At 40.6% G+C, this 27,981-nt stretch overlaps 1 protein-coding gene across 1 annotated transcript; it reads left to right on the top strand.

The window, feature by feature from the left end:
* The first annotated feature begins 6,503 nt into the window (after positions 1-6,503).
* On the top strand, positions 6,504-24,126 carry GPR83 (G protein-coupled receptor 83). The gene is made up of 4 exons (XM_043991165.1): positions 6,504-7,085; positions 12,658-12,783; positions 17,368-17,501; positions 20,682-24,126. Exons 1-4 carry the CDS (start codon positions 6,699-6,701, stop codon positions 21,304-21,306), a joined length of 1,272 nt encoding a protein of 423 aa, XP_043847100.1. The 5' UTR covers positions 6,504-6,698; the 3' UTR covers positions 21,307-24,126.
* The last annotated feature ends 3,855 nt before the right edge of the window (positions 24,127-27,981 follow it).

The following is a 27,981-nucleotide window of genomic DNA, read 5'->3' as shown; positions in this document are numbered from 1 at the left end:
ACTCTGCCTGCCAAGCCAGGCTGCTTCTCAAATGTAAAGGAAAATATTTGTATGTCAAAAGTATAAGATTGGAGTTGTATCAAAAATATGGATGAAATGAAATTGAAAACTACAGTGAAATAAAATTCCTGATTATGAGGGAGGAGGGGAAGAAGAGTACAAAAGGGAAGGGAAGGGAAGGGAAAGGGAAGGGAATTAAAATTACAGCAAAGAGAAGTGCAATATCCTGCCCAGAGTCACATAGGTAGAAAAGTGTCAGGCCAAATTTGAACTCAAGTCTTTCTGATTTAAAGGCCCAGTACTCTAGCTACTTCATCACCTAGCTGACATTGTTCAGTCATTTCAGTAGAGTTCAGCTCTTTATAATCCCATTTGACATTTTCTTGGCAAAGGTACTGGAGTGGTTTGCCATTTCCTTCTCCACCTCATTCTACATATGTGGAACTGAGGCAAACAGGGTTAAATGATTTGCTAAGGGTCACACATGTAGTAAGTGTCTGAGACCAGATTTGAACTCAAGAAAATGTCTTCCTGACTCTAGGCCGGGCACTCCATCCACTGCACCACTTACAGTTCCTCATTTCGTTATTATTTGGTAATTTTACAGCTAAGTTTTTGTCATCAAATGATTTAGAGTTCTTCATTTTTTTTATCAGGCTTCTTATAAGTAATGAAACACTCATATTTGATTCCCAGATAATGTTTCTCACATCTGTCACTATCATTCTTATTTAGAAATTATTGAATAGCCACAGGATCCTTGGCAACACTGAAGGCACAAAAATAAATTGTTTATTCACATTTTAGAAAGGATATAGACAAGCTAGAATGTGTATAAACAATAGCAACCAGGAGAGTGAGCGCTTGGGAAACCATGTCATTGTTGGGTTGGTTGATGGAGATGGGGATATTCAGCCCAGAGAAGGTGGGGAGATGTGAAAACTCTCTTTAAATATTTGAAGAGATTTCATGTGGAAAAGTGATTTTAATATTTTTCCTGTTTGGTCCAGAAGGACACAACTAGGAACATTGGGTAGAGGTTACAAGTAGGAAGGTTTCAACTCCTACATAAGCAGAAATTTCCCAACAATTAAAATTGCCAAGACTGTGGATTCCCTCTCACTGGAGGTCTTTGAGAACAGGTTGGATGACGGCTTGTTAGCGATGGATGTGGAAGTGGAGGTAATGCAGGCTTCAAGGGAGCCTAGACTAGTACTATTAGTCTATAAGCTCCATTAGGGCAGAGACCACATTTTTTTTTTTTACCAAACTTTTCTCCCATTAGGTGCTTAATAAATATTTGCTGAATTGAAGTTCTTTCATTCTTCTTCCATCCCTCACTCATTCCTCCCCACCAAATATTGAAAGGCACAAGCAAGCTGGAACAATCTACTGTCCCTTGTTTTGTGAGAGGAATAATGTGTTCTCCTCAGTAGGCAGGATACATTATTCAAGTCCCAGGGGCTTCTTCTCCCCCATCTCCACCATTCCTTCCTTTTCCTTTTGAGTTAACAGTTAACCAGTAGAGGATGCTCCTCTCAGATAAGAGCAGACTACATTATTCAAACCCTAGGGGCTTATCTCCCCTTCTCCAAAATTTTCCTTCCTTTCCCTGCTGAGTTAGCAGAGGTTTTCTGAAGTTAGATAACTAAGAATAGTAAAAATCTCAGGGTTTGGTTGTTCCATGGGGTGGGGGCGGCAGTGGCGCCACATTTGGAAGAAGGGCTGGTCTACATGTTTAGAGGGTAGGAGAGGGAGGGAAGTGGCAATAATGTTGTACCCTATCCCTTTCCTACCCCCCCAAAGAAAAAAAATCTAAAAGAAAGAAGATGGTTATTGAAAAATTTTTAAAGGCACAGAAAGGAACAAATGGAAGGTTAGAAAGAAATACAGACAAGCAGGAAAACTTGGGAGTTACACCTGGAATTTACAGTATACTTAAAAAGAGAATTATGCTGTACAAGATAGGGATTTGCAATTTTATGCACTAGTTCCTTTCCCCCGATCTATTTATGTAGAAATGTTCATCTTATTTTGTGTTCTTTACTAAGTTCCAAATATAAACATTATTTTATTTTAAAAAATTTATTTATTTATTTATTTATTTATTTATTTATTTGCAGGGCAATGGGGGTTAAGTGACTTGCTCAGGGTCACACAGCTAGTAAGTGACAAATGTCTGAGGCTGAATTTGAACTCAGGTCTTCCTGAATCCAGGGCCGGTGCTTTATCCACTGCGCCACCTAACTGTCCCTATAAACATTATTTTAAAAGAAGAAATGCTTGTTGAATAAATGAGGGATTAAATAGTTGTAATTGTTAGACACTAGAAATCATTTGAAGGAAAAAAACAGGGAAGTGCAGGTGGATTTAGACCAAGGACAGACAATTCCTTTCGAAGATAACATAATCTTGAAAGCACCACAGGATTATTTTGCAAGATATCTTAGGAAAGGGAAGATACTGAAAGATTGGTGAAAACAATCACAGACGATATTATTACCCTGAAAAAAGGCAATCAAAAGGACACAAATGACTACCTACCCATAGGCCTACTTTTTTTTTTTTTTTAGTGAGGCAATTGGGGTTAAGTGACTTGTCCAGGGTCACACAGCTAGTAAGTGTTAAGTGTCTGAGGCCAGATTTCAACTCAGGTACTCCTGACTCCAGGGCCGGTGCTCTATCCACTGCGCCACCTAGCTGCTCCATAAGCCTGCTTTTTAATAAAATGTTTATGCAGATGGTCTAGATACACATTGAGGGGATTTCTGGTGAAAGCATAAGATGACAACCCACAGGTTTTCACAAGTGACTTTCTACAGCAGACCACATCGTTATAGTCACACAATTGACTGAACTGTACAGAGTGAAGCATCCTTCTGTGCTTATTGTTTTTTGATTAGAAAAAAAGTTTATGACAGAGTAGAACAAAACACAGTCCTAAGTGCTTTCCTCAATAAGGAGTCTCTCATGAATATGTTAGGCTCATGCAATATTCCTTGATAAATGAAGCTACAGAGATAATTTAGTTCAGTGACCCCCCCTCATATTGTTAAGCAAGGCATAAACCAGGGAGGATGTGTGCTTGCTAAAAATGTTTACCATTATTTTGGAGGGAATCCTATTCAGGGTTCAAGTGGAAGAGGGATTCCTTACAGGGGATGAATTTGCAGATGATATTGGGTTGACTGCATCAAACCCCAGAGTGTTGCAAGTCATCCTCAATGAAATCCAGGATTCCTCAAAAGAGTCTGGCTTACTAAGCAATGCAGAAAAAGCCAAATGAATGAGGAATGCCCCTTTTTCAGACTGTGACATGTAACTGGATTGCCAGTCCCTTGAGCTGGTATATCAGCACACAGATCTAGGACAGGCTTTATTGTTTTGTTGTTTAATCATTTCAGTTGTGTCTGACTCTTCGGGACCCTATTTGGGGTTTTCTTGGCCAAGATACTAGAGTGGTTTGCCATTTTCTTCTCCAGCTCATTTTACAGATGAAGAAACTGAGACAAACAGGGTTAAGTGACCTACTCAGCATCAAACAGCTTGTAAGTGTCTGAGGCAAGATTTGAACTCAGATCTTCCTGAGTCTAGGCCTAGTGTTCTATCCACTTTGCCACCTAGCTGCCCCAGGACAGCTTTTTTTCTAGGGCCACATCTAGTACTGGAAGGGTCATCAGAAATCACCTATTCCAAGTCACATCAAATCAACAAGTGTTTATTAAGTGCCTTCTATGTGCTAAGCACTGGCTAAGTCCAGGCCCCTTATTTTAGAGGATGAAGCAGAGGCCCAGGGAGGTTAGGATCTGACTAATGTCACATAGATAATAAACATCAGAGGCAAAACTTGAACCTAGGACTCTGAGGACTCCAGATCCAGGAAACATTTGAGTGTGCTCCAGTAACTCTCGGTGGCCTGTCCTTGGAAACAAGTATTCTGTTATGTACTGGACACATTATCCATATCCAGTTAGTAGTAACAAAGGTGGAATTAGAATATAGCTGGCTTTCATTTATCCTTATTGGAATGGCAGCCTTGTGCTGGACTTGGTCTGGATTTGAACTTTACCCCTGAGACTTACTTCTTGGGTCACTTTATTTCCCTGGGCCTCAGGTGTTTTCATCTGTAAAATGGGAACAAGCACTGTCATCCCTGTTATGAGGGGCAAATGATCTTTTCAAACCTTAAAGCACTATACCAGTATCAGTTCTTGTTTTTATTATTACTGGAAGTGAGTAGACTCATGGAAAAGCCAGAACCACTAGTGATCCCTTGACTAATGTTGAACTGAATTGAAGAGTTCCTCTTTTTTTTTTTTTTTTTTAGTGAGGCAATTGGGGTTAAGTGACTTGCCCAGGGTCACTCAGCTAGTAAGTGTTAAGTGTCTGAGGCCAGATTTGAACTCAGGTACTCCTGACTCCAGGGCTGGTGCTCTATCCACTGTGCCACCTAGCTGCCCTAGAGTTCCTCTTTGACTTAAAGTTTCATTCAACCAAAAACTTACTAAACCACTGCTGTGGATGGTCCTTTCCTCCTTCCCCTCCCCACTTTTTAGACTTACTTTTTCTCTCTTTTTTTTCTTTTTCTTTTTTCTTTTTTGCAGGGCAATGAGGGTTAAGTGACTTGCCCAGGGTCACACAGCTAGTAAGTGTCAAGTGTCTGAAGCTGGACTTGAGCTCAGGTCCTCCTGAATCCAGGGCAGGTGCTTTACTGTGCTACCTAGCTGCCCCCTCCTTAACCTTTCTAACCCTCAGTTTCTTCATCTATAAAATGGGGATAATTATACTAAGACCACTTGGAGTCTTAGTGTGGACAGTACTTTAAAGTGATAAACAGATGTAATATAGGATCACAGATTTAGAAAGGAAAAGGACCCTGAAGGGTTAGCTAATCCAACCTCAGGTGAGAAAACTGAAGCCCTAGAGGTGAGGTCACATAGGTATTAAATGGCAGATCTAGGCTTTGAACCTTGGCCCTGAAGCTTCAAATTCAGCATTTTCTTTTTTTTTTTTCTTTCTTTTTTTTTTTAGGCAATGGGGTTTAAGTGACTTGCCCACAGTCACACAGCTAGTAAGTGTCAAGTGTCTGAGGCAGGATTTGAACTCAGGTATTCCTGACTCCAGGGCCGGTGCTTTAACCACTGCGCCATCTAGCTGCCCCAAAATTCAGCATTTTCTATTGCATCGGGACACTTTCTAAGGGTGGACAGTATCTCTCCTCAGGATGATACAAAGCAGTCATCTCCCATCCTGCCCCTTTTCAATTTTGGTATCTTTCCAATCTGCACTTTCTTTTAGTGGGGTTGAATGCAGAAGATCTTCTCATCCAGCTTCTGCTTTGTGAGACATAGAAGGGAGTAAGAAAAATGAGAGATGATACTATAAATCGAAAGACAACCAGAGAGGGGGATGATGTCAATAAGCAGCTGAAAGCAAGACCTACCAGGATGAGCTGTTTACAAATACCGTCGTTCCTCATTGGAAATCTGGGCCAGCTTCTCTTCTGTATGCATTTCTTCCACAGCACTCCTACCCTATGGCCACTCTGAGTCTGACTGAATATTTACAGTGGCAGGGAGCTCACTCCACCTTAAGACTAGCTTGATACTCAGTCAAGTCTCTTTGGTCCTGAAGGTAGACACATTTTGGAGAATGTTTCATTAGCAACATATGAATTATTGTGAAAAGTTGCCTGGATTAGACAGAGAGCTGACTTTTAGTCCTGGACAGATGGCCAACAGCTGTATATAGCATTGTACAGATCTTTTAAACTCCCTGGCCTTCAGTTTCCTTTTCTGTAAAATGAGGGCTTAAGATAAGGCTGATCTCTGAGGACCTTTCCTACTAGGAATCCCATGACCTAAAAACTACAAGTGGATTCTCTCTCTATCTCATGGGCTGTTAAGAGCTTCTACTTGGTATGGGTAGCATAAAAGTTGAATTAACCTACAAAGTCCCTATTTACCTATCTAGCTTGTGGATAAACTTATCTTTACGACCAAAGTTCTAGATATTACAGCTGGCTCTGGGTTAATACTGGGAAGGAAACTTGAGTCTCACAAATTAAATTTCTGATTTGGAAACTTGACTACAGCTGAGCCAGCAGACGCAGTCTTCCTTAAAGATCCATGCTGTGTTAAACCCAATGAGCAGCTGCTTCTCTTGCTTACCTGCCCACCTGCTTTGTAAAGACCAGGGGCTCAGATACAAACTGACAGTATACCACTGCGTGCATGTGTGTGTGTGTGTGTGTGTGTGTGTATGTGTTACAAAATCGGCTTGTAGGATACAGTTTTGATTTTGTTGGGGTGGTAGAAGAGGTGGAAGGCGTGGGGGAAAGTGGAGAAAGGAAGAAATCCAAATCTGGTGGGAGTAATCTTTGACAGCGTGAAGGAGCGCGTCACAAAGAGAGCTGTTCTACAATCCAATAGGCAGAGGCCCTCGTTAACAGCCTGTGTGGGAGCAGATATAAAAGTGCTGAAACAAAAATCCGTGTGTGCTGATTGAACAGCGAACAAACGGGCTGTGTGGCTCCGGGAAGGCAGGCATCCTGCTTTTCTGCTTGTTGGGAAGATTTCTGCTTTTGGGACAAGTCAAATCACTTACTCCTCCCAACTGCCTTGGACTGATAGCACAAAAATCCCCTCTTTTAGGGGCAGGGAATTCTGGGGTCTAAAGTGGGGCACAGCTCATCCAGAATGATAACTTCCTTGCTGTGGTTCTCCCTCCCGTGCCTGGTGCAAGCCTTTGAGAGGCCTGAGAGATGGACCAACAATGGAAGTTTGGACGGAGACTTTGGGATCCCCAATGTGTCCAGCTTTTTCCCCTGGGGCAACTACTCATTTTCAGATTGGCAGAACTTTCTGGGCAGAAAGAGATACGGGGCAGAATCTCAGAAGCCTATGGTGAAAGCTCTGCTCATTGTGGCATACTCCTTCATCATTGTCTTTTCTCTCTTTGGAAATGTCCTGGTCTGTCATGTTGTCATCAAGAACCAGCGAATGCAATCAGCCACCAGCTTGTTCATTGTCAACCTGGCAGTAGCTGACATAATGATAACCTTGCTTAATACTCCCTTCACTTTGGTAAGAGCCTGGAAACTGAGGTATTTCTCTCTCCCTGTCTCTCTCTCTGTCTTTCTGTCTCTCTCTCTCTCTGTCTCTGTCTCTCTCTTTTTCTCTCCTTCCCGTCTGTCTCTATCTTTGTCTCTCTGTCTCCTCTTCCTCCCACCTCTCTCTCCACCTCTCCTCTTCTTTTTCCTTATTTTCCTTTCCCCTTTCTCTTTCTTCATCTTTACCCTTCTCTCTGTACCTCTTCTCTTTCTTTCCTTCTCTCCCTCTTCTTTCTCCACTTCCTTTCCCTTTTCCATTCTCCTTCATTTCTCCACTTTTTTCTTTCTTCCTCTCTTCTACCTTCCTTCTCTCCCCTTCCACTTTTTTCTATTTTTCTCCTTTCCTCTCCCCTCTTTCCCCTTAGTTCCTTTTTTCTCTCCATCTCCTCTCTATCCTTTCCTCTCCTCTTTCCTTTTCCCATTTTGATCCCCTCTTTTAGCTAAAGCTTCTGTATCAGGGGCCATTGAGTGAATTAGATCTAAACATCTGCAGCCAGATGTGGGTGAAAGGCTTGCTTTCATATATAATCTTGTTAGGGACTGAACTGTTGGATAATTGAGCAATAATTTGAAGCCTTTGAAATGACAGTTGATTGAACATATGATGGGGTACAATTTGAATTATTATACCTAATGTACAGGCATTTGAAAGCTTTCCCTTGAGCCTGTCGCTGCTTTGGCTATAAAGGAAATAGAAAACAGCTGGTGATACTTGGTCATGGAAAAGATTAATGAAAAGTGTTTTATATATATATACATATATATATATGTATGTATGTATATGTAAAATCATTCATCCTCTCTGTTTGCCCATAGGTTTCAGGATAGGGATTGTGCTTGGTGGAGAAAAGGCAAAAAATGGACAAGACAGATGTGATTCTGTCCTTAAATACTTGGAATGGGTGCCCAGGACCGGGCTCTTGGACCAGCTGTTTGGGAACAACTGAGGGTGTGAAAGGAGGGTCTTTCTGTCATTCCATTTCGTATGACTCACAAGCAGAGTGGTTTGGATCTATTGGGAGAATAATTTACACCCACCTGAATGTCTTATAAATCACTGCTGAATAATAATACTTAACATTTGCATAGTTCTTTAGCAAGAGCTAATATTTATATAGAGCTTTAAGATCTGCAAAGGGCTTTACGACTATTATCATAGCATAGTGAAGAAAGAGACAGCCTTAAAAGACATGGGTTTAAGTTCTGTCTCTGACATATAATAGCTGTGCAACCCTGGCCACATGCCTCCGGAGACTCTCCACGCAGCTATCAGTTGTAGAGAAGGTGCCAAACTGCATAGGCAGAGGGAGTTATCTCACCAAGATGTTACTTGATGCCAGTGAAATCATGGCTCCAGTCCCTAGCCTTTTTTTCTAATAATGCTAATTATAAAACTGTTTTCATTGTGATTTATAGTTTACTAAGTATATTCCTCATGACAGTCCAAGGAGGTAGGTATTACTGGTATTATTATCCCATTTTACAGATGGGAAACCCAAAACTCGGAAACATTAAAGGACTTGCCTATAGTCACAGAGCTGGTAAGAAAAAAAGTGGAAATTCTACTCTAAGCTTAATAATACTCTTTTTACCATGCTACCCAGCCCTCATTTCAAAGGTCCACTAATTTAGACTTTAAAGCGCTGTCATATACATTCTGTTATTTGATGTTTGCAACAATCTATTGACAGATGGATAGTACAAGGATTATCTTTATTTTATAAACAAGGAAATAAAAACTCAGGGAATTGAATGGGAGTTTTCATCTTGAGTCCCTAAGTCAATCTGAAGCTTTGCTCCCTTTGTGGTGTTGTGTAGAGAGGTACTGCATTGATTCAAGGAACCAACATGAGGCTTAGGCTGGTTCCCAGTCTGTGGTGGGTAGATTAGTCAAACCCTTATTAATGCAGTTGTCTCCAGGACTTTGCTACCTCCTAGGATTTGGGAACATGACTTGGGGCATCTAGCTGACTGGATAGAGTGCCCAGCCTGGAGTTAGGAAGCCTCTTTCTGAGTTCAAATCTGGCCTCAGATACTTATTAGCTGTGTGACCCTGGGCAAGTCACTTAACCCTTATTTTTCTCAGTTTCCTCATCTGTAAAATGGGAATAGCACAATAGCACCTACCTCACAGGCTTGTTGTGAGGACCAAATGAGATAATAATTGTAAAGTGCTTTGCACGATACCTGAAACACAGAAAACCTAGATAAATGTTAGCTATAATTACTTAACTTCTATTTGCTTTAGGTTTCTCAACTGGAAAATGGGGATAATAATAGAATTTGCCTCCTAGGAATTGTATTGAGGATCAAAAGAAATAGCATTTGTAGAGTGCTCAGCGTAGTGCCTGAAACATTGTAGGTGCTTTGTAAATACTAGTTTTATTATTCTCAGCATGGCTAATGGGTGCCTTTTTTTTTTTTTTTTGCCTCAGCCTGGTAGGCACAGATGCAGGGTAACTTTTCTATCCTTGGATTCTTTTTATATAAACTCCTTATCCTGGGATTTAAACTCTTCAACATTTGGCACAAACACCCCTATTTATCCTTATGTCATACCACTCCCCTTGCTGTATTTTCTGCTCCGACCAAACTGGATGACTGCCCAGCCCTGTTCTTATTTTTCCTATTCCTTCCTCCCTCTCTATCCCTTTACTACTCTACTCCATGCCAGGAATGGACTCCTTTCTCTGTTTCCTGATGTCCTTCCCTTTGCTCAAGGACCAATTAAGATGCTGCCTCCTCCATGAATCCTTCACTAACTTCCCCATCTCCTTCCACAGATTTCTGGTAGGAATTACTTTGTACCTCTTCTTTGCCTGTATTTTACTCTTCCTCAGATCACTGTTCCTGATATACTTTTCTTTCCTCCTTCCCCCAATTATATTGTAAATTCCTTCTCTTTCTATGTGTATAGCACCTGACAGATTCGTGGTATACATGTAATGAATGTTAGTTGAATTAAATTATATTGAACTGCTCAGCTATATTATGATAAGTGACAGGATTCCTTAGAGGACTGCAGATTATTGACTAGCCATTTCATGTGGCACTTTTTTCAATATGTTGAAGAAATTTCCCTTATCCTTATACCCTTTTGTCAGTGAATTCCTTCACCTTCCTATTATCTCCAAGGCCACTGAGCTCCTCTCTCTCTTTCTTATTGAGAATCTTTGTTTCATTCTCTGTGGCATATTCCCAGTGGTGCTCACATGTTCATAGTCCTCCATCCCACTTGACATCTCCCTTCTGGACCTCTCAACCTTGCTAGGAGCTGTAGAAAACTCTTCAAAGCCCCATTTTAACACTTTGGGAAGCAATGATCAATTAGGAATCAGACTAAGGAGGCCAGAAGTTAATGAATTTACTCTCAGCTCAAGCTCAAATTTTTTATGCTACTTAAGGCAAGTCTTTTAGGTTCCCTGAACCATCAAAATGGTACTTTTGGAGAAAGTACATCCTGCTTCATAAAGGAGGAATCATAAAGTCATAAAAAAATGTGATTAGATCACAGGACAGTCCACTTGTTTAGCAAAGATGTGATAACTGTCTAGTATATATAATATTCTGGGTTAGGTCTTCCAAAATAAATACCTAATTTATCTCATTCAGTCATCACCTGAACCTTGTGAAGTAGGTAGAGTTATGATTATTCCCATGTTTCTGATGAGAAAACTGAGGCTCAGAGAGATTAAATGACTTTTCTAAGGTCACAAAATTAGTAAGGAAAAGTGCTCAAACTATAGGTTTTATAAAAAACTACAAAACTATAGGTTGTTTTTTTTTAAAATAATAGTATGTTTTCCCCCATTATACCAAAAGGCTTCCAGTAAGCAAGACATATAGGAACTATATGATTAAAACTACAAAACATTCTTTATAGAAGTAAACACAGACCTAAATAATTATAAAAATATTAATTGTTCATGGATAGGTCAAACCAATAATAATGTCTCAATTTATTAATTCAGTGCCATACTGATTAAACTACCAGAGGATTACTTTATGATATTAGAAAAAAATAATTATAAAATTCATCTGGACAAACAAAAGGTTAGTGAGAAGGAAAGGAACCTAGCTACACCATATTCTAAACTATATTGCAAAATAATTTGGTACTGGTTAAATATTAGAGTGATTGATCAGTACTACAGAGTAGTGTCACAACAAATCAAGTAACCTAGTGTTCTAGCTACTTGGGTAAGGACTCATTTGATAAAAGTATCTGGGAACACTGGAAAGCAGTCTTATAAAAACTATATATAGACTATGCTGTCATACTATACATCAAGATAAACTCAAAATGGATTCATGATTTAGACATAAAAGGTCATATCATAAGTAAATTAGAGATACATGGAGAGAAGAATTCATGACCAAACAAGGCACAGAAAGAGTCACAGAAGACAAAATAAGCAATTCTGATAGCATAAAATTAAAAGGAAGAAATCAAAGCTATCAATAGCCATATGAAAAAATACTCCAAATAACTTAATAATTAGAGAAATGTAAATTAAAACAACTCTCATGTTCCATCTTACATTGCTTATATTGGCAAAGACAACATAAAAAGAAAATGATAAATGTTGGAAGGGCTACAAAAAAACAGGCACCTTAATGCACCATTGGTGGAGCTGTGAAGTGGTCCAGCCTTCTAGAAAACGATTTCTAACTATGCCTCAAAAGTCATTTAATTGTGCTTACTCTTTGACCCAGATATACTACTACTTAGCCAAAGAGATCAAAGAAGGAGGAAAAGGATCTATATATAAAAAATATTTATGACAGCTCTTTTTCTAGTGACAAAGAACTGGAAACTAACAAGGGGCCTATTGCTTAGAAAATGGCTTATCATATTTAGCATAGGAATATAATGTAATGCTATTATGCTGTAAGAAAAAATGGATGGGAGGGTTTCAGAAAATCTTTGAAAAACCTTTGTGAGCTTGTATAGTGTGAAGTGAGCCAGACCAGGAGAAAAATTTATTCAATGACAAAACATTGTAAATTCAAATAATGTTGAAACACCTAAGAGAACTCTGATCATGTTTTCAGAGGACCAATGATGAAACATGTTACCTGCTTCCTGACAGAGAGGTGATAGACTCAAGATAGAGAATGAGATCTACATTGAGAATGGAAATGGACAATGCAGCAATTTATTTTGCTTGACTATGCATATTTGTTACAAGGGTGTTTTTTTTCTTTCCTTTTCAATTGATGTGAAGAGATGGGAAGGGGGGGGGGAACCTAGTTAATTTAAAAGAGAAAAGGAAACTTGCCAAAACCTAAGGTGAGGAGAGTTCCTGAGAGATAAAACTTGTAGTTGTATTTGTAGGCTCATGGAATTTAGAACTGGAAAGGCCCTTAGTGGACATTCCTTATTTTTTTTCTATAAATAAGAAAACAAAGATTTAGAGAGATTTAGTTGCCCAAAGTTATAGAGTTAATAAATGTCAAAGCTAGGAAATGAAGTCAGATCTTCTGACCAAATTTAGCAAACTTTTCATCACACCGTCTGTCTGCCTGTCTTTGTTTCTTTCTAGGTCCGCTTTGTGAACAGCACATGGATATTTGGGAAGGGCATGTGCCACATCAGTCGATTTGCCCAGTATTGCTCCCTCCACGTCTCAGCCCTGACCCTGACAGCAATTGCTGTGGACAGACACCAGGTGAGACTCCATTGATGTTCAAAGCCATTTTCCTTCCTACCTCTGCTGCTAAAGGACTTTGAAGATTTTGAGAGGGGGCTTTCAATCGCACAAACTTGCTAGTATGCTTGTACTGAAGAATTGATATGAAATTTTTGAGTTGTTGGAAAATTAATGCAGAAGAAGAGCTTGGAAGGGCAGGAGAACAATGGTTGCCCTTCAGTAATCCCCTGCTGATTCAGAACTGTATTGTTTGACACTCAGAACCTCATAGCCCAGGCACTCACCCTGGCTGAGTCAGAGAAGGCTTATTCACAAAAGGCACAAGATCCAGAGGTCTTGTTTATAACTTTATTCTGCATAATTTTGCCTATCATCAGCAGGTAGGTGAGACAGGGTTGGAAGAGACAAAAAACATGCCCACGATATCCACACCCTCCTGACCAGATAAGAGATTTAGAGCATAGTTCTGGATTTCTGTAAGGTTCTAAAGAGCTGTGAGGCTCTAGAAAGTGGTAGAATTCTAAATGGAAGTATATTTAAGATGTGTGAGGTTCTGGATCATATGTAGATTCTAGATTTTAGCTAGACTGGGATTATATGAGTTAGAATTTTTCCCTTTGGAGCTTTTATTTCATTGGTTTCAGAAACACCTATGAGGAAACTCCCTTCACTTCCTTAATTGGCATCTTTGAGAGTTCCTTAGACACTGAACGGTTCATTTACTTGTCCATGGTCATATAACTAGTATGTATCAGAAACAAAATTTGAACTTGGGTCTTTTTGGCTCCAAGGTCTGACCTATATCAATTATATCACACATCTTCTAAGACTAAATTAGTAGAAAAGTAGAAATTATAGGGAGGTTCTAGATTGGCTCAAAGGTAGGAGCTATGGGAGCAGCTTGCTCTAGATTGGAGCAAGGAACATCATTGTGTCAGCTAAATTAGTGGTAGAATTAATGTTGTGCTAGAGTTCTAGATCAGGGAACTACCTGAGGCAGTGCAAGGTTCTAGATAAGTGCACAATTCTAGATTGAGGTGATATTCTTAACTGAAATAAATCCTTATCTTGGATAGGTACTAGACTGGCTGTGAATTTCCTTTGTCTATAAAAATGCTAGTTCTTTCTGGAATACATGAGTTTTCCATTTTGGAGCCATTCCTATTTTGGGGGAAGGATGTTTGACCTAGTTCATATAGAATACCTGGGCTTGAATGAAAGCTCTGCCACTTACTAGCTATATAACTTTGGACAAATCATTTAACCACATCCTCATTTGTAAAATTAGGACTGGGACAACAAGGTTTAAAATGGAAAACAAAAACAAAAAACCAAGATAGTTGTATCGGCCTATAAGTCATCAATCAACAAGAATTTATTTTTATTTTTTGTGGGGCAATGAGGGTTAAGTGACTTGCCCAGGGTCATACAGCTAATGTCAAGTGTCTGAGGCTAGATTTGAACTCAGGTCCTCCTGAATCCAGGGCCAGTGCTTTATCCACTGCGCCACCTAGCTGCCCCCCTCAACAAATGTTTATTAAATACCTACTATGTGTCAGCCACTGTGCTACATGCTAGAGACACAAATACAAAACCAAAATGGTGAAGCAGTCCCTGTTCTCAAGGAATTTATGTCCTATTGGGGAAAAGAAGTACATGTATAAGTACAAAGGAAATGAAAGAGAATTCTTTTTTGAGGGGTGGGCTGGGGAGACACTAGATGCTGAGTTGATCAGGGAAAGCTTTGTATGTAAGATGATAGATACTTGAGTTGAGCTTTGAAGGAAACTAGGGGTTCTAGGAGGCAGATGTGTCATCAGGGAGTTCATTTCAGGTAAGGAGGATTAACCCGGACAAAGGCACAAAGATTGGAGGTCAAATGTCATGATTTTAAGATTCTCATAGTCTCGGCATATCAAGAGTGTTAAACTGTGATGTGGTGGTCTCATTTGGAGACAGAAGTGGTTCCAGGAGACTAATTAACTATTTTTCTGAGAGAAGCAGGCAGAATGAAATGTGAGCTAGTGGGCAGGTAGAGAGGGGAACATCTTAGTGGGTTCATAAGATGCCTCTTAGCATTAAAACAAAGTCTATATGGGAATCATCAAGAAAGCAACATATCCTCAGAATTTTTGTCCAAACCAAAAAAGTACTTTTAGTTGAGCTTGTAAGAAAAGATTGGTTCAATTTCTGACTGTCCTCAGCAAACCTCTCCTCCCTTACACCCATCATGCCTTCACATAAAACTCTTCCTTCAAGAGTGAGGGAACCTTGGGGCGGCTAGGTGGCGCAGTGGATAGAGCACCGGCCCTGGAGTCAGGAGTACCTGAGTTCAGATCCAGCCTCAGACACTTAACACTTACTAGCTATGTGACCCTGGGCAAGTCACTTAACCCCAATTGCCTCACTAAAAAAAAAAAAAAAAAAAGAGTGAGGGAACCTGAGTCACAAGGGGAAGATATTTTAACATTCCCACTTCTGGATCCTTCTTCTCCAGACTAACCAACATAAATGAATGATAATGGCCACAATTCCAGTCTGCATCTCAGCCAGTTGTCCCAAATGCCCCTGTGTATGTGGGGTGTGGAGAGGGGAATGGGAGAAAGGAGAAAAGGAGGAAATGGAGGATACCATTTAAGGCTCTTATGCATTGTAATCATCTTTTTATTGTTCTATGTGAATTTCCAAGCAACTGGAACTAATGATTAATGCTTTCTAGAATCCTTTAAAACAGTAAGAGTCATTAGATTCCATAGTAGGGATTATGAAAAACTTGGGTTCTAGTTTAGGTGCTGATAGAGTCCTAGGGTCATAAGGTTAGAGGTCATCTAGTGCAATCCCTTCTATTTCATAGATGAGGAAATTGAGGTCCAGAGACATGAAATAATTTATCCAAAGTCACTCAGGTAATAAATGTCAGAACTGGAATTAGGACTGAGGTCCTCTGAAATTAAATCTAGTCCTCTTTCCATTTATTGTCCCTTTAGCATCATTGGGAAAAAAATCTCTTCAGTAATATTAGTGCTTATGACTGACTGTCCAATGCGGGGTGGAGGGTGGGAGCTGATGAATTTTTTATTTTTAAAAATCATCTGCTTCCTAAGAAACTAGGGATTCATCAGTGTCCAGCTGGCCTTCTAATGGTGATTTGAGATTATTCCATGAAAATCAAGGCTCCTTCAGTGTTATTGTTGGTGTTTGTTGTTGCTGCTATTTCCTCCAAATTTCTGTCCTTAGCAGGAATATTCCAAGGAAAGTGAAATCTTTTCTGGTAGAAATAGTCTTTGCTTCCCGGAGTGTTCTGATTTTTAGTGTTTCAGAGGAGCCTGTGAGGATTTAGGGCTTTGCTGGCTTCTGGATCTTCGCCTCCTTTTAACTTCATTAGTAGCATCTGAAGTCTTTGCATTTCCCTCTGTCTTCCTCTCCCTGACTTTGGTATGCAGGGAAGCACTTACTGAAGATGAACGGGATCTTTGCAGCAGTGGAAAGAGCCCTGGACTTGGTGACAATTGATCAAGTTTGAATTCTATTACCCTGGATGATTTCTGCCAAATTCTGTAACCTCTGCAGACTTTCATTTCCTTATCTGTAACATGAAGGAAGTGGACGAGATAATCTCTAAGAATCTTTTCAGCTCTAACTCCTGTACTCCTATGATTTACAAAAGGAACTTCCCTCGCAATCCATTAGGCTCACGACCAACTAATAAGCATTGACAAGTTGTGTACTATACACCAGGTAATGTGCTAGGTGCTGAGGCTATAGACAAAGGATGAGACAGCCTCTTCTCTTAAGAAGTTTATATACTAATGAGGAGAGACAAGAAATCCATATCTAAGTAAATACTGAGTAAATATGAAGAGAATACAAGGTGATTAAATGTAAGGTAGTTAGGGGGTCACTAGTCTCTGGGTAGGATGGAGGTGGTGATCAAGAAAGAGCTAAGGACAGAAGATGATGCCCGAACTACATTTTTTTGGGGGGGGCAGGGCAATGAGGGTTAAGTGACTTGCCCAGGGTCACACAGCTAGTAAGTGTCAAGTGTCTGAGGCTGGATTTGAACTCAGGTACTCCTGATTCCAGGGCCGGTGCTCTATCCACTGCGCGCCAGAAAGGATGTATTTTGAATTAACTAAGTAGTAGCACCTGCAGAGTGGGATGAGGGAGGATAAGAGAATGTGCTTGGCCTGAATTCCTCATTCTCACTAATTCTTCACTGAGAGACCCCTTGGGCCTTAAGGGCTGCTATATGAGGATTGGTTGAAAGGGCTATGGATGTTTAGGGGGGAATGGATCATAGGCTTCAAGTACTTAAGGAAAGGCTCTCAGAGGACAGGACTGGGAACCACTGGTGAAAGTAGCAGAGAACAGATTTGGCTTCCAAGGAAAGAGACTTAGCAGTTGGAGCTATTCCAAGGTGAAATAGGCTCCCCCTCACTGAAGGTTTTCCAGGAAGGCTGGATAATCAGTTATTGGGAATCACATGGAGGAGATTGATTTTTAGGAATGGCCTGGATTTTGTGTCCTTTCAGGACCCTCCCAGTCTGAGATTCTGTTCCCGTCATTCTGTGGACACGTGATTCTGATTTACTTCCTTTGTAGGTTATCATGCATCCTCTGAAGCCCCGAATCTCCCCTACAAAAGGGCTCATCTCTATTGCCATCATCTGGATCATGGCCACCTGCTTTTCCCTCCCACATGCCATCTACCAAAAACTGTTTACCTTCAAATACAGGTAAGCTCCTAGTGTCAACTGGGGGTAGGGGTGGGGGACTCCCGATTGAGCGTGTAGAGATACAAAGTATGTGACTCTCAAGCACAGAGCCTCCACACCGGTTAACTTGTCTACAGAAAACTTGCTTCTTGGTCAAGGCTATAGAATACTGGGGTTATGGAAATACAGAGTGGAGAAATCAACAACTGGAGGAGACCTTGGAGATCCCCTATAGACGGACTAACCCCCTCTTTTTTATATATGGAGAAATGAGTCCCAGAGAAAGGAAGCAACTTATTCAGGGTCATGAAGGAAGGTAGTGGTGCAGCTGGGATTGGGACCCAAGACTCAACTCCTTAGTTCAGTGCTCTTTCTACCACACCACAGGATAATTAACTCATTAGTCTACAAGCATTTCTTTATTAATTCCCTACCATGTGCTGAGGTCTGTGCTAAAGTCTGGGCATACAAAGATAAAAGTGAAATGATCTCTGCTCTCAAGGAGTTTACAATTTTTTTTATCATAAAAGTATTTTATTATTTTCTAGTTACTTGTAGAGATAGTTTTCAACATTTGGTTTTATAAGTTTTATAGTTCCAAATTTTTCTCCCTCCCTCCCCACTCCCCAAGACAGCAAGCAATCTGATATAGCTTATATTTGTACAGTCACATTAAACATATTTCTGCATTAGTCTTGCCGTGAAAGAAGAATCAGAACAAAAGGGAAAAACCTCAAAAAAGAAAAAAAACAAAAACAAAAGTAGAAACAGTATGGTTCAATCTGCATCTAGATTCCACAGTTCTTTTTCTGAATGTGGAGAGCATTTTCCATCATGAGTCCTTTGGAATTATCTTGGACCATTGTATTGCTGAGAAGAGTCAAGTCTATCACAGTTGATCATCACATAATGTTGTTGATACTGTGTACAATGTTCTCCTGGTTCTAAAGAACTTACATTTTAATTGGAAAGGTATGATATATAGGTTGCTCAGTTGTTTCAGTCGTGTCTGATTCTTAGTGACCCCATTTGGATTTTTCTTGGCAAAGATACTGGAGTAATTTTCCATTTCTTTCTCCAGTCCATTTTACAGATGAGGAAACTGAGGCAAAGATTAAGTGACTTGCCCAGGGTCATATAGTTAGTAAGTGTCTGGGGCTAGATTTGAACTCAGGAAGATGAGTCTTCCTGATTCCAGGCCAGGTACTTTATCCATTGTGCCACTTCGCTGCCACATCCACATATATGGACATATATGCATGCATATAAAAACATATGCCTTTCCAATATCTATGTACACACATGTATATATACATGTACATACACACATGTGTGTATTAGACAAGAATTACAGCATCACATATTTTACAAAGGACATTGTTTTATTTTATAACAATTCACAAAATTATCATTTAAACTTTTAATTTTTCTTTCTTTTTTTTTGTTTGCGGGGCAGTGGGGGTTAAGTGACTTGCCCAAGGTCACACAGCTAGTAAGTGTCAAGTGTCTGAGGCCGGATTTGAACTCAGGAACTCCTGAATCCAGGGATGGTGCTTTATCCACTGCGCCACCTAGCTGCCTTTCATTTAAACTTTTAAAAAGTTGTACTGATGCCTTTTGTTTTTACTCTAACATCATTTCCCCTAATACTCTGCCCTTCCCTCCTTCCCCCCTCCAAAACAACAACAACAACCACCCTTCCTTTGTACCAAAAATGGCTAAGCCAACTCAAACAAAACTCAGAGTTTGAAGAGACCTCAGGGACCATTTAGTGCAGTTGAAAAGGTGGGGTGCAGTGGAAAAAGTGATTTCTTTGGAGTTAGAGGACCTGAATTCAAATTCAAATTCTGCTACTTCTACCTGTGTGACCTTTGACAAGACATTTCATTTCTTTATGCCTCATTTTCCTCATTTGTACATTTCTAAAATGAGGACCCTTCCACCTCTAAATCTATGATTCTATGTCTTAAGGATCAAATGGGGTGACATATGTAAAGCACTTTGCCAGCCTTAAAGCACTATAGCTTTTATATTTATTTCCCCCCCTAAGGCATCCTCAGCAAGTGGTTCAGCTTTTGCTTATCCATCTTGTTTATCATCTTCCTGGTATGTCCTTTCCATTTTCCCATTCCATTTTTCTTTATGTCTACTCCCTGTCTCCTTTTTCTTTCTTACCTTCCTTATTCCTTACCTCCTGCTCAGTTTTCCTTGTACGGGTTATCAGTTTTCATTTAGCACATGGAAAACTAGTAGTGGTAGTAGTAGTGATAGGCTTCTGTCACCAGGGGGCACATGGTCACATATCCTGGAGTATTAGAACCAGGACAACCAGGCTTAGCAAGGTCGTGAAAAGGCAGGTCTTAAAATTGCACAGATACCCACATATCTTTATGTCACATTCTCACCATCCTGCCCCACCTGTACAGGCCATCCCATTGGAAAGAGCAAGCTTGCAGTTGTGGAATCATAGAAATCAAAACTGAAAAAGACCTTAAAAGATTTCTTTTTTTTTTTTTTAGCCCCAATCCCTTTGTTTGACAGATGAGCAAACTGAGGCCCCAATTTAAATTCATTATCAAATATAATTATTTCCATAAATACCAGAACTAATTGGAAATATTACCCAAAGATAAACACAGACTTTTTAATTTTGCAGTTCCCAAGGGGGAAAGGGACCTTTTCTTAGGTTTACACCAATGAAGGGTATAATGATATTTGATAACAGATCTGGAGGAACATATTGGCATAGAGGAAAGGACAATAGTGTGATGTTCTACAAAGAATACTGAATTTAGTTTCAGAGGGTCTGTGTTCAAATTCCACCTCTATTACTTTATTTCTTGTGGGATTTCAAGCGACTTCTCTTTGGGTCTCAGTTTACTCACCTATCAAATGAGGAGGTTGGACTAGAACTAGATGATCAATAAATTTCTTTCTAGTTCTAAATCCTTCAAGACCCCAGATAAAGAGCAGGGTTACTGATAATACCAGGAAACCTAGGAGGTCCAGCCCCAACATTTTCATTGACTCAGTGGGGCCATCATTTCTTTTCCCCTTGCCTCATCTTCCTGGCAGAAGAGTGAAATTCAACAGGGTGGATGATTCCTCTGGTTTCGTTAGTGGTTTGCTCCTCAGGCTGAGACTTTTTTCTTTCTGATGATCTTTTCTCCTCACTTCCTTCCCCTCCCCCCTCCCTCATAGTGAAGATGTCATCCGCAGCCTGTGCCTGCCAGACTTCCCAGACCCAGCAGACCTCTTCTGGAAGTACCTGGACCTGGCAACCTTCGTTTTGCTTTACATCTCACCTCTTCTCATCATCTCCGTGGCCTATACCCGCGTGGCCAAGAAGCTTTGGCTGCGCAATGCCATCGGCGACGTGACCACGGAGCAGTACTATGCCCTCCGGCGCAAAAAGAAGAAGACCATCAAGATGCTGATGCTGGTGGTGGTGCTCTTTGCCGTCTGCTGGTTCCCCTTGAACTGCTACGTGCTCCTCCTTTCCAGCAAGACCATCCGGAGCAATAATGCCCTTTACTTTGCCTTCCATTGGTTCGCTATGAGCAGCACCTGTTATAATCCCTTCATCTACTGCTGGCTCAATGAGAACTTCAGGTCTGAGCTGAAGGCTTTGCTGAGCATATGCAAAAAGGCACCCAGACCTCGAGAACATATACTTCCTCCCACTGTTCCCTCTTACCGGGTGGCTTGGCCAGAAAGTGGCAACTGCAAGAGGCTGCAGGGCCCTCACAACCTCCCAACTGCCTCCAATGTCCAGTCAGCTAAGACAGATATCTCCTCTGTAGAGCCTATTGTGGCAGTGAGTTAAAGGAGAACGAGGCAATGATGAAATAGAAGGAGCTCCAAGGGGTGTGTGAGAAGACTGAGAAGAAATCCAGAAAGCTATGCTGCCCCTTTGCCTCAGACACCCAAATCTGGATGTGAATAAGGGTCAATTTAGGCAGGTACTTCCTGGAGAGCATTAGCTAAGTATCAAGTCCCAACTCATGTAAATATCTATTTGTACGTACCATCTCCTGCACACATTTCCAGTGGCTCTCCAACCAAACCAGATCTGGTGTTCAAACTTTGAGGCCATCTGGAAAGGACATGAACTGCATGTATGAGATGGATGCCTATGTGGGAGGACTGACTACTTGTAGTCTTGGAGGAAATCCTGGATTGACTGAGCAGGACAGATGTCTGCATGGAGCCATCTCAATGAGTCTAAGCAGAAAACAGGATTAATGGTTTTTATTCAACCATTAGCAACTTTGGTGGAGTAAGTGGAGCCTATTTGCATCTGATGCCAGGGGAGGGGAAAGAAGATAAGGGATCTCCTTACTTAATTCCTACCTAAATTGTGGAGGAAGAAGGTAGGGGAGAACAAATCAACAAGCGATTGCTCTGTTCCCTTCTCCCAGGAGCCTTTTCTATCAGGACAGATGAAAAGAGGAGGAGCAGAAGAGACCCAGGCAAAGAAATTTGCAACTGTGTGGTGGTTCCCTGAAGCATCTCATAGCAACCGAGATGGAGAAGTCTCTAAGTAGCTCAAGTGTCTTTCTCTTAAGTTTGTAGAAAAGAGTAATGAGTGTGAGTAATGAGGCTCAAATGGGAGGAAAAAGAATTTGTCTTTATCAGCCATATAGGAAGGAAAGGGGGTTGAGAAATGCTCCACTTTCAAAGGAGAAAAGGGATACAGTTTCTGAGAAACCACAGAGAGAAAAATTCCATTATCTCCCTAGCTGTTTAGCCAGATTATAGCTCCTTGGTCTTTATCTAGCATTTTTATCCAGTGCTATGGGAAAATTATTACTTCTAGCAGATTTTTGAATGAGCTCACACAGCAGTGCCAATCAAGGCTAGCAATGTCTCATATGCCACTTAAAATATGTGTGTGCTCTTACCAGCCTCCTCAAGGATCATCTTTGGGGGCATCTTGGTTAAACACGTTCAGGACGTACCATTTAGCCTAGAGAGACTCACAGTGCCATCAAGAAAAGTGAAGTGTTGATTGGGGTTATGTTGTGTGCAATCAGTTTGTTGTGGGGGATTAATGCACATAAACTGTGGCTACTATTCGACTGATTTCTTACCCTATGGTGGAGTTTTAAAGTATAACTTGGATGGGGCTGGAAAAGCAGTCTGATTGAATAGACTTTGTTATTAATGAAACTGAACCAGTTCAAAGGATAGATTTTCAAAGAGCAGGAAGAGGAAGTGATTTCTATAGCACTTGTCAGAAGGCAGAGCATTCTGATTCAAGGAAGCTGAACAACCTGAGCTGTTTCAGCCTTGAGACTGACATTGCTCGGGTCACTGCACCTGAAGTTTGATGTGACAGCTTCCTTTGTGTTGCAGTGGAGAATTCTCCAAAATGAGGGTCCCAAAGAGCAGAGGAGAGACTGAAGATCTAGCTTCTCAGATGCCATGTCCTTCTACAAGACATGTTTCCTGAACTCTCTTCCACTCTTAACTACTCTCTCCTTCCCCCAAGATTATTTTGTATTTACTTTGTATATTCTTTGTGTTCACTTAACTCTGTATATGGCTCACCCTCTGCCACTCATAGGACTCTTGAGCAAGGTAGCTCCAGTCAAATGATACTATATTCCTTATGGATAGCAAAATCTCACCTTTCACCCTTGAAATCCCAATGACACAGAATCCCCAGCTGCCTAATTGAAAACCACCCCTTCCCTTGCTGCCACTTCCTGTTCACTTATTACCATCTACTTCTATTCTACCCCTTACCTATACCAATTCAGTTCTAGCTTGTCCTTCCATTTTGCCTTTTGGATTCCCAATTCTGTCATTAACAAACTTCCTGTTATCTTCAATCTCGTCCCTTAGTGATTCCTCCAAGCCCTGAAATTCACAAAAGTCTGGTCCCCTACAAAAGCATCCCTGGCCATCTTTTCCAAGACTGATGACATCATCTCTTGTCCCTCCAGGCACCCTGGTCCTGAAGGGCAAGTTGGTATGCTTCTTGTTCTACCACCAATCCTCTTCTGATCCTCTACTCCTAGATGCTGATGTGTCTCTCCTGAAATTACCATGTACTTATTTTGTGAATATTTTGCATATACTTATCTGTAAACATGCTATCTCCTCTGGTAAAATGAAATCCTCTGTCCCGGAGGGCAAGGATTGTTTCATTTTGTCTTTGTATCCCTACTACCTAGTACAGTGTCTGACATACGGTAAATATTTGTAGATCAATTGATGTTACCCCCCTCCTCTAAGAAGAACATAAGTTTCTTGAGGGCAGGAACTATTTCAATTTTGTCAATTTTGTCATTTGTGCCTGGGACAAAGAAGGTACCTAATAAATTCTTGTTCCCTTGGGTTGAATTTGTCCTATTGTGGATCCCGAGACTTGCCCTTTTCTTTTCTTTTCTTTTAAGTGTAAGGGTACAGTCTACCTGAGGTGCCAAATGGACTTTCTCTATGTTGGTGATGTTAGTAGCATATCCAGTATAGATACATCTTCTCAGAGAGACATTCTGGCCAAGGAAAAACCGTCCATTTTATGTCTGTAAATGTGATTTCACCAGAATGGGAGTTCCCCACAGAAGTACTATGTGGCCATTGTAAAATATAATTTAAACTCAGACGCTTGAATCACAATAAAATTTGATGCACTGGCCATGGTGTCATTGTGTGTTCAATGATGGGATATTGACAGATAATCCTCACGGGGAATATTAGGATGGCTTAAAATGTCAGAGTTGGAAGGAACCATCAACTCCTGGCCTTGAATTTTATGGAGAGAAACAAAAAGAAATTAGACTGCAAGAATAGGATAGGGAGGCATGAATAGATAGCATTTTGTCTGGAAAATAAGCTTATTTATTCTCAAAGGAAGACAGTGGTGGGACATGGCCACCAAAAAAAGCTAATGTCATCTTGGGCTGCATTGGGAGGAACAGAGAACTTCTAGGAATAAGGACATGATAGACTCTTCATACTTTGCAGTCCATAGACTGCATATGGAGTCATGTTTTTAGTTCAGGGTCTTTTGAGAAGGTATGATAAACTGGAGATTATCCAGAAGAAGGCAACCAGGATGGTGAAGGAAGAGCCTTGGACTCCATGTTCTATGGGGATTGTTTGAAGGAACTAGTGGTGTTTTTACCTGGAGAAGAGAAGACTTGTATGTGTGTTGGGGGTGGGTTGGGAAGTAGTAGCTATCTTCAAATCTTTAAAAGGTTGTTCTGTTTGGCCCCAAGCAGAACCTGAAGTAAGCCCTCACACCAAAGATGCTATCCCTCCCTGAACATTCCATACACACCAGCCTAGACCAAAATGGATTGAGATATTTTGAAGGATGATGGGATCTCTCTCCCCAGAAATCTTTAAGCAGAGACTGGACAATCACATGTTGGATATGTTGTAGTGGGAAGTCCTTTTGGGTGTGGATAGGCTGCTGAGGAAACTTTCAACTTTCACTTTCTTTAATTCTGTTATTCTGATTTTTAAAAACTTAATTTGATTCATTGCTTTGGTTATATTTTAATTTCCAAACTGTATCCCTCCCTCCCCATCCCACATTAGAGGCCACCATTTAACATAGATTTATAAATATAGGTAAAATTATGCTATGTGTACTTCTATTTGTCAGTTCTTCCTCTAGAGGTGGATAGCATCTTCCTTCATAGGTCCTTTGTAGTTGATTTGAATATTTATAATATTCAGAATAAATTGGTTATTCATAGTTGTTCTTTGGATAATATTGCCGTTACTGTGTACAATGTTCTCTGGGATTTCACTTTTCATTATGTCATGCAAGTCTTACCATGTTTTACTAAAATCAGCCAGCTCATTATTTCTTTTAACAATAGTATTCCATCACAATCATATACCACAACTTGTTTAGTCATTCCCCAATTGATGAGTGTTTCCTCAATTTCCAGTTCTTTGCCACTGTTATTCTGATTTTTAAAACAACACCAACATCCTCCATCCTCCATCCTTCCTCCATCCATCCTTCATTATCATCAACAAATCCTGAGGCCCAGAAAGGAGCTAGAACTCATATGGAGTTAGAGGACTAGGGATAAAGTCCCGACTTTGCCACTTACTAGCCATGAAATCTTGGGTGAGTCTCTAGCACTCAGTTTCCTTTTCTATAAAAATAGAAGGGATTAGATTAGATGAGCTCTGAAGTCCCTTCCAACTTTAAATCTAGGATCCCATGATCACATGTTTCTCTTCCACTTTAGACTTCTGCATATGAAGTATGTACTTTTGGTTTCTAACCAAATTCCTTGTTTCTCAGATTTAGGAAGAAGTAGGACCTGTCCTTCAGCAATAATTGCTACCTTGTATAAACAGCAATGTATTGTGGGTATTTGAATATTATTCTGTTTTCCCTTTTATTTCTGCCCTAGTTGGTCCTTGCATTTCTTAACTTCCATTGAAGACTTAATTAACATAAATAATTTAAAGTTCAGCAAATTGGTTCTGAGTAATTTCACAGAAGGATTGATGGATGTGGTAGGCCAAAGCCCAGCCCACAGGGAATTTTGGAATGAAACATAGAAAGAAATGTGAAAAGTACAATCATTGGTTATTTCACTTACAAATTTTCCCCATCTCTTTGCAGCAGGGCTGGCCTTACTCCTGGACAAAGAAGGTGACTGCTGGTCCTGCAGTGTGATTTGCAGAGTCCTGAGAAGCCTTTTCTGTTTTGCTTCCCTCTATCCCACTATCCTTACCTCCAAATCCTGCTTTTACATTTATCCCATAATGGCCCTTCCATGAATACCTGAATATCTACTATTAGAGGTCAATTTCTTTGACTTAAAGTGCCAAGTCTGTAGGAGGCCTGGAAATGAAATAGAAATGTTCTTCTGGAGGACTAGCAAAGTAAGGCATTATTATGTTGAGCTTTTTGGAATTGCTTATTAAAAGGTATATCCAGATAAGAGCAGGGCTAGTAAGAATGGCACACTGGAGGGGTAAGTTTTGCTAAGGGTTATGAAAGGAGTAAGGAATTAATTCCAGAAAATGGGGCATAGTTCTAGGAAAATGGGTTGGGATGGAGTGTTGAATGATGGGTAGTGGTGACCAACTGGGCACCTTTGTGAATTTGAGCTGCTACTTATTACCTGGGGCAGCCCATACAGGGAGAGTCACTAAAAAGAGAGGTGAGAAGATGCTGAAGACTACCGCCTGAGCACAGAATCCCCGTTTGAGGGATTGTCTTTCAGATTTTTCACTTCTGCAGAATCCATTCCCTGGAAGGGACCTCAGAGGTCATCTAGTTCAATTCATTCTTTTTTTTGGGGGGGTGGTGGTGGTGGTTGTTTTTTTGTGAGGAAATCAGGGTTAAATCACTTGCCCAGGGTCATACAGCTAGTAAGTATCAAGTGTCTGAGGCCAGATTTGAACTCAAGTCCTCCTGACTCTAGGGCCAGTACTCTATCCACTGAGCTACCTAGCTGCCCCTAGTTCAGTCCATTCTTGTGAAATGAGCTCCTGTACAACATACCAAACAGGGGAATCTGCTACTTCCCAAAGCAATCCATTTCACTTTGGGAGAACACTAATTGTTAGAAAAGTCTTCTGTGCATTAAGTACAAATTCGCCTTTTTTCAACTTCCAACCATTGCTCCTGGTTCTGTGCTTTGGGGTTAAACAGAACAAATTCAATCTCTTTCCCATATGTCAACTCTCCAAATACTTGAACAGTTATAGTGAATTACACCATATTGTCTCTTCTCAAGCAGACATCTATAGTTCCTTCGATCAGTTGGTAAACAAGCATTTACAAGTGTTTACCATGTGTCAGGCACTGTGCAAAGGAGAGAAGATACAAAGAAAGGCAAAAACAACACTGCACCACACCATACCAAACCAAAAAACAGATTTTTTTCCCTCAAGAAAGGTGCACTTTAACGGGAGGAGACCACATCCAGTTAACTAGTAGGTACATGTAAGATATATATGGAGCAGATCATAGGCAACTAGAAAGGGAAGGCATTAGAGGCTAGTGAAACCAGGAGAGAAGATGGGCCTCAAGCTAAATCTTGAAGGAAGCCAAGTGGTGAAGGCAAAGTGTCAGTTTTAGAGTAATGGGGTGATGCATGGAGGCATGGAGATGGGAGATAGAGTTTGAGGAAGCAGAGATAGACCAGTGTAGCTGGGCTGCAGAGTGTGTGGAAAAGAGTAACCTATAAGAATGGAAAGGTTGGAGTGGGCCAGGTTAGGAAGATCTTTAAATGTGAAACAGAGGACTTTAAATCTGATCTTGGAGGAAATAGGGATTCATCTGAGTTCGTTGAACAGGGGTTGGGGTAACACAGTCAGAACGATGCTTTAGAAAAATAATTTTGGCAGATGAGTGGAGAATGGGTTGAAGTGTTGAGAGAAGAAGCTTTATAGAAGCTACCACCCTAATAATTGCCCACAGCTTAACCTCCTCCATATTATTCTGTCTAGCAAATACTAACTATGAACGTATTCATAGCCGAACCATAATCCTAACTCGAGGCCTTTA

This window comes from Dromiciops gliroides, chromosome 3 (assembly GCF_019393635.1).
Source record: "Dromiciops gliroides isolate mDroGli1 chromosome 3, mDroGli1.pri, whole genome shotgun sequence".
NCBI classification, from domain to species: domain Eukaryota; kingdom Metazoa; phylum Chordata; class Mammalia; order Microbiotheria; family Microbiotheriidae; genus Dromiciops; species Dromiciops gliroides.
This window is presented reverse-complemented; position numbering and strand designations above follow the sequence as displayed.

Coding starts and splice junctions, on each gene's coding strand:
- GPR83 (XM_043991165.1), top strand. CDS start 6,699: ATGATAACTTCCTTGCTGTGGTTCTCCCTCCCGTGCCTGGTGCAAGCC. Junction 7,086..12,657: donor TTAATACTCCCTTCACTTTG/GTAAGAGCCTGG, acceptor GTTTCTTTCTAG/GTCCGCTTTGTGAACAGCAC. Junction 12,784..17,367: donor TTGCTGTGGACAGACACCAG/GTGAGACTCCAT, acceptor CTTCCTTTGTAG/GTTATCATGCATCCTCTGAA.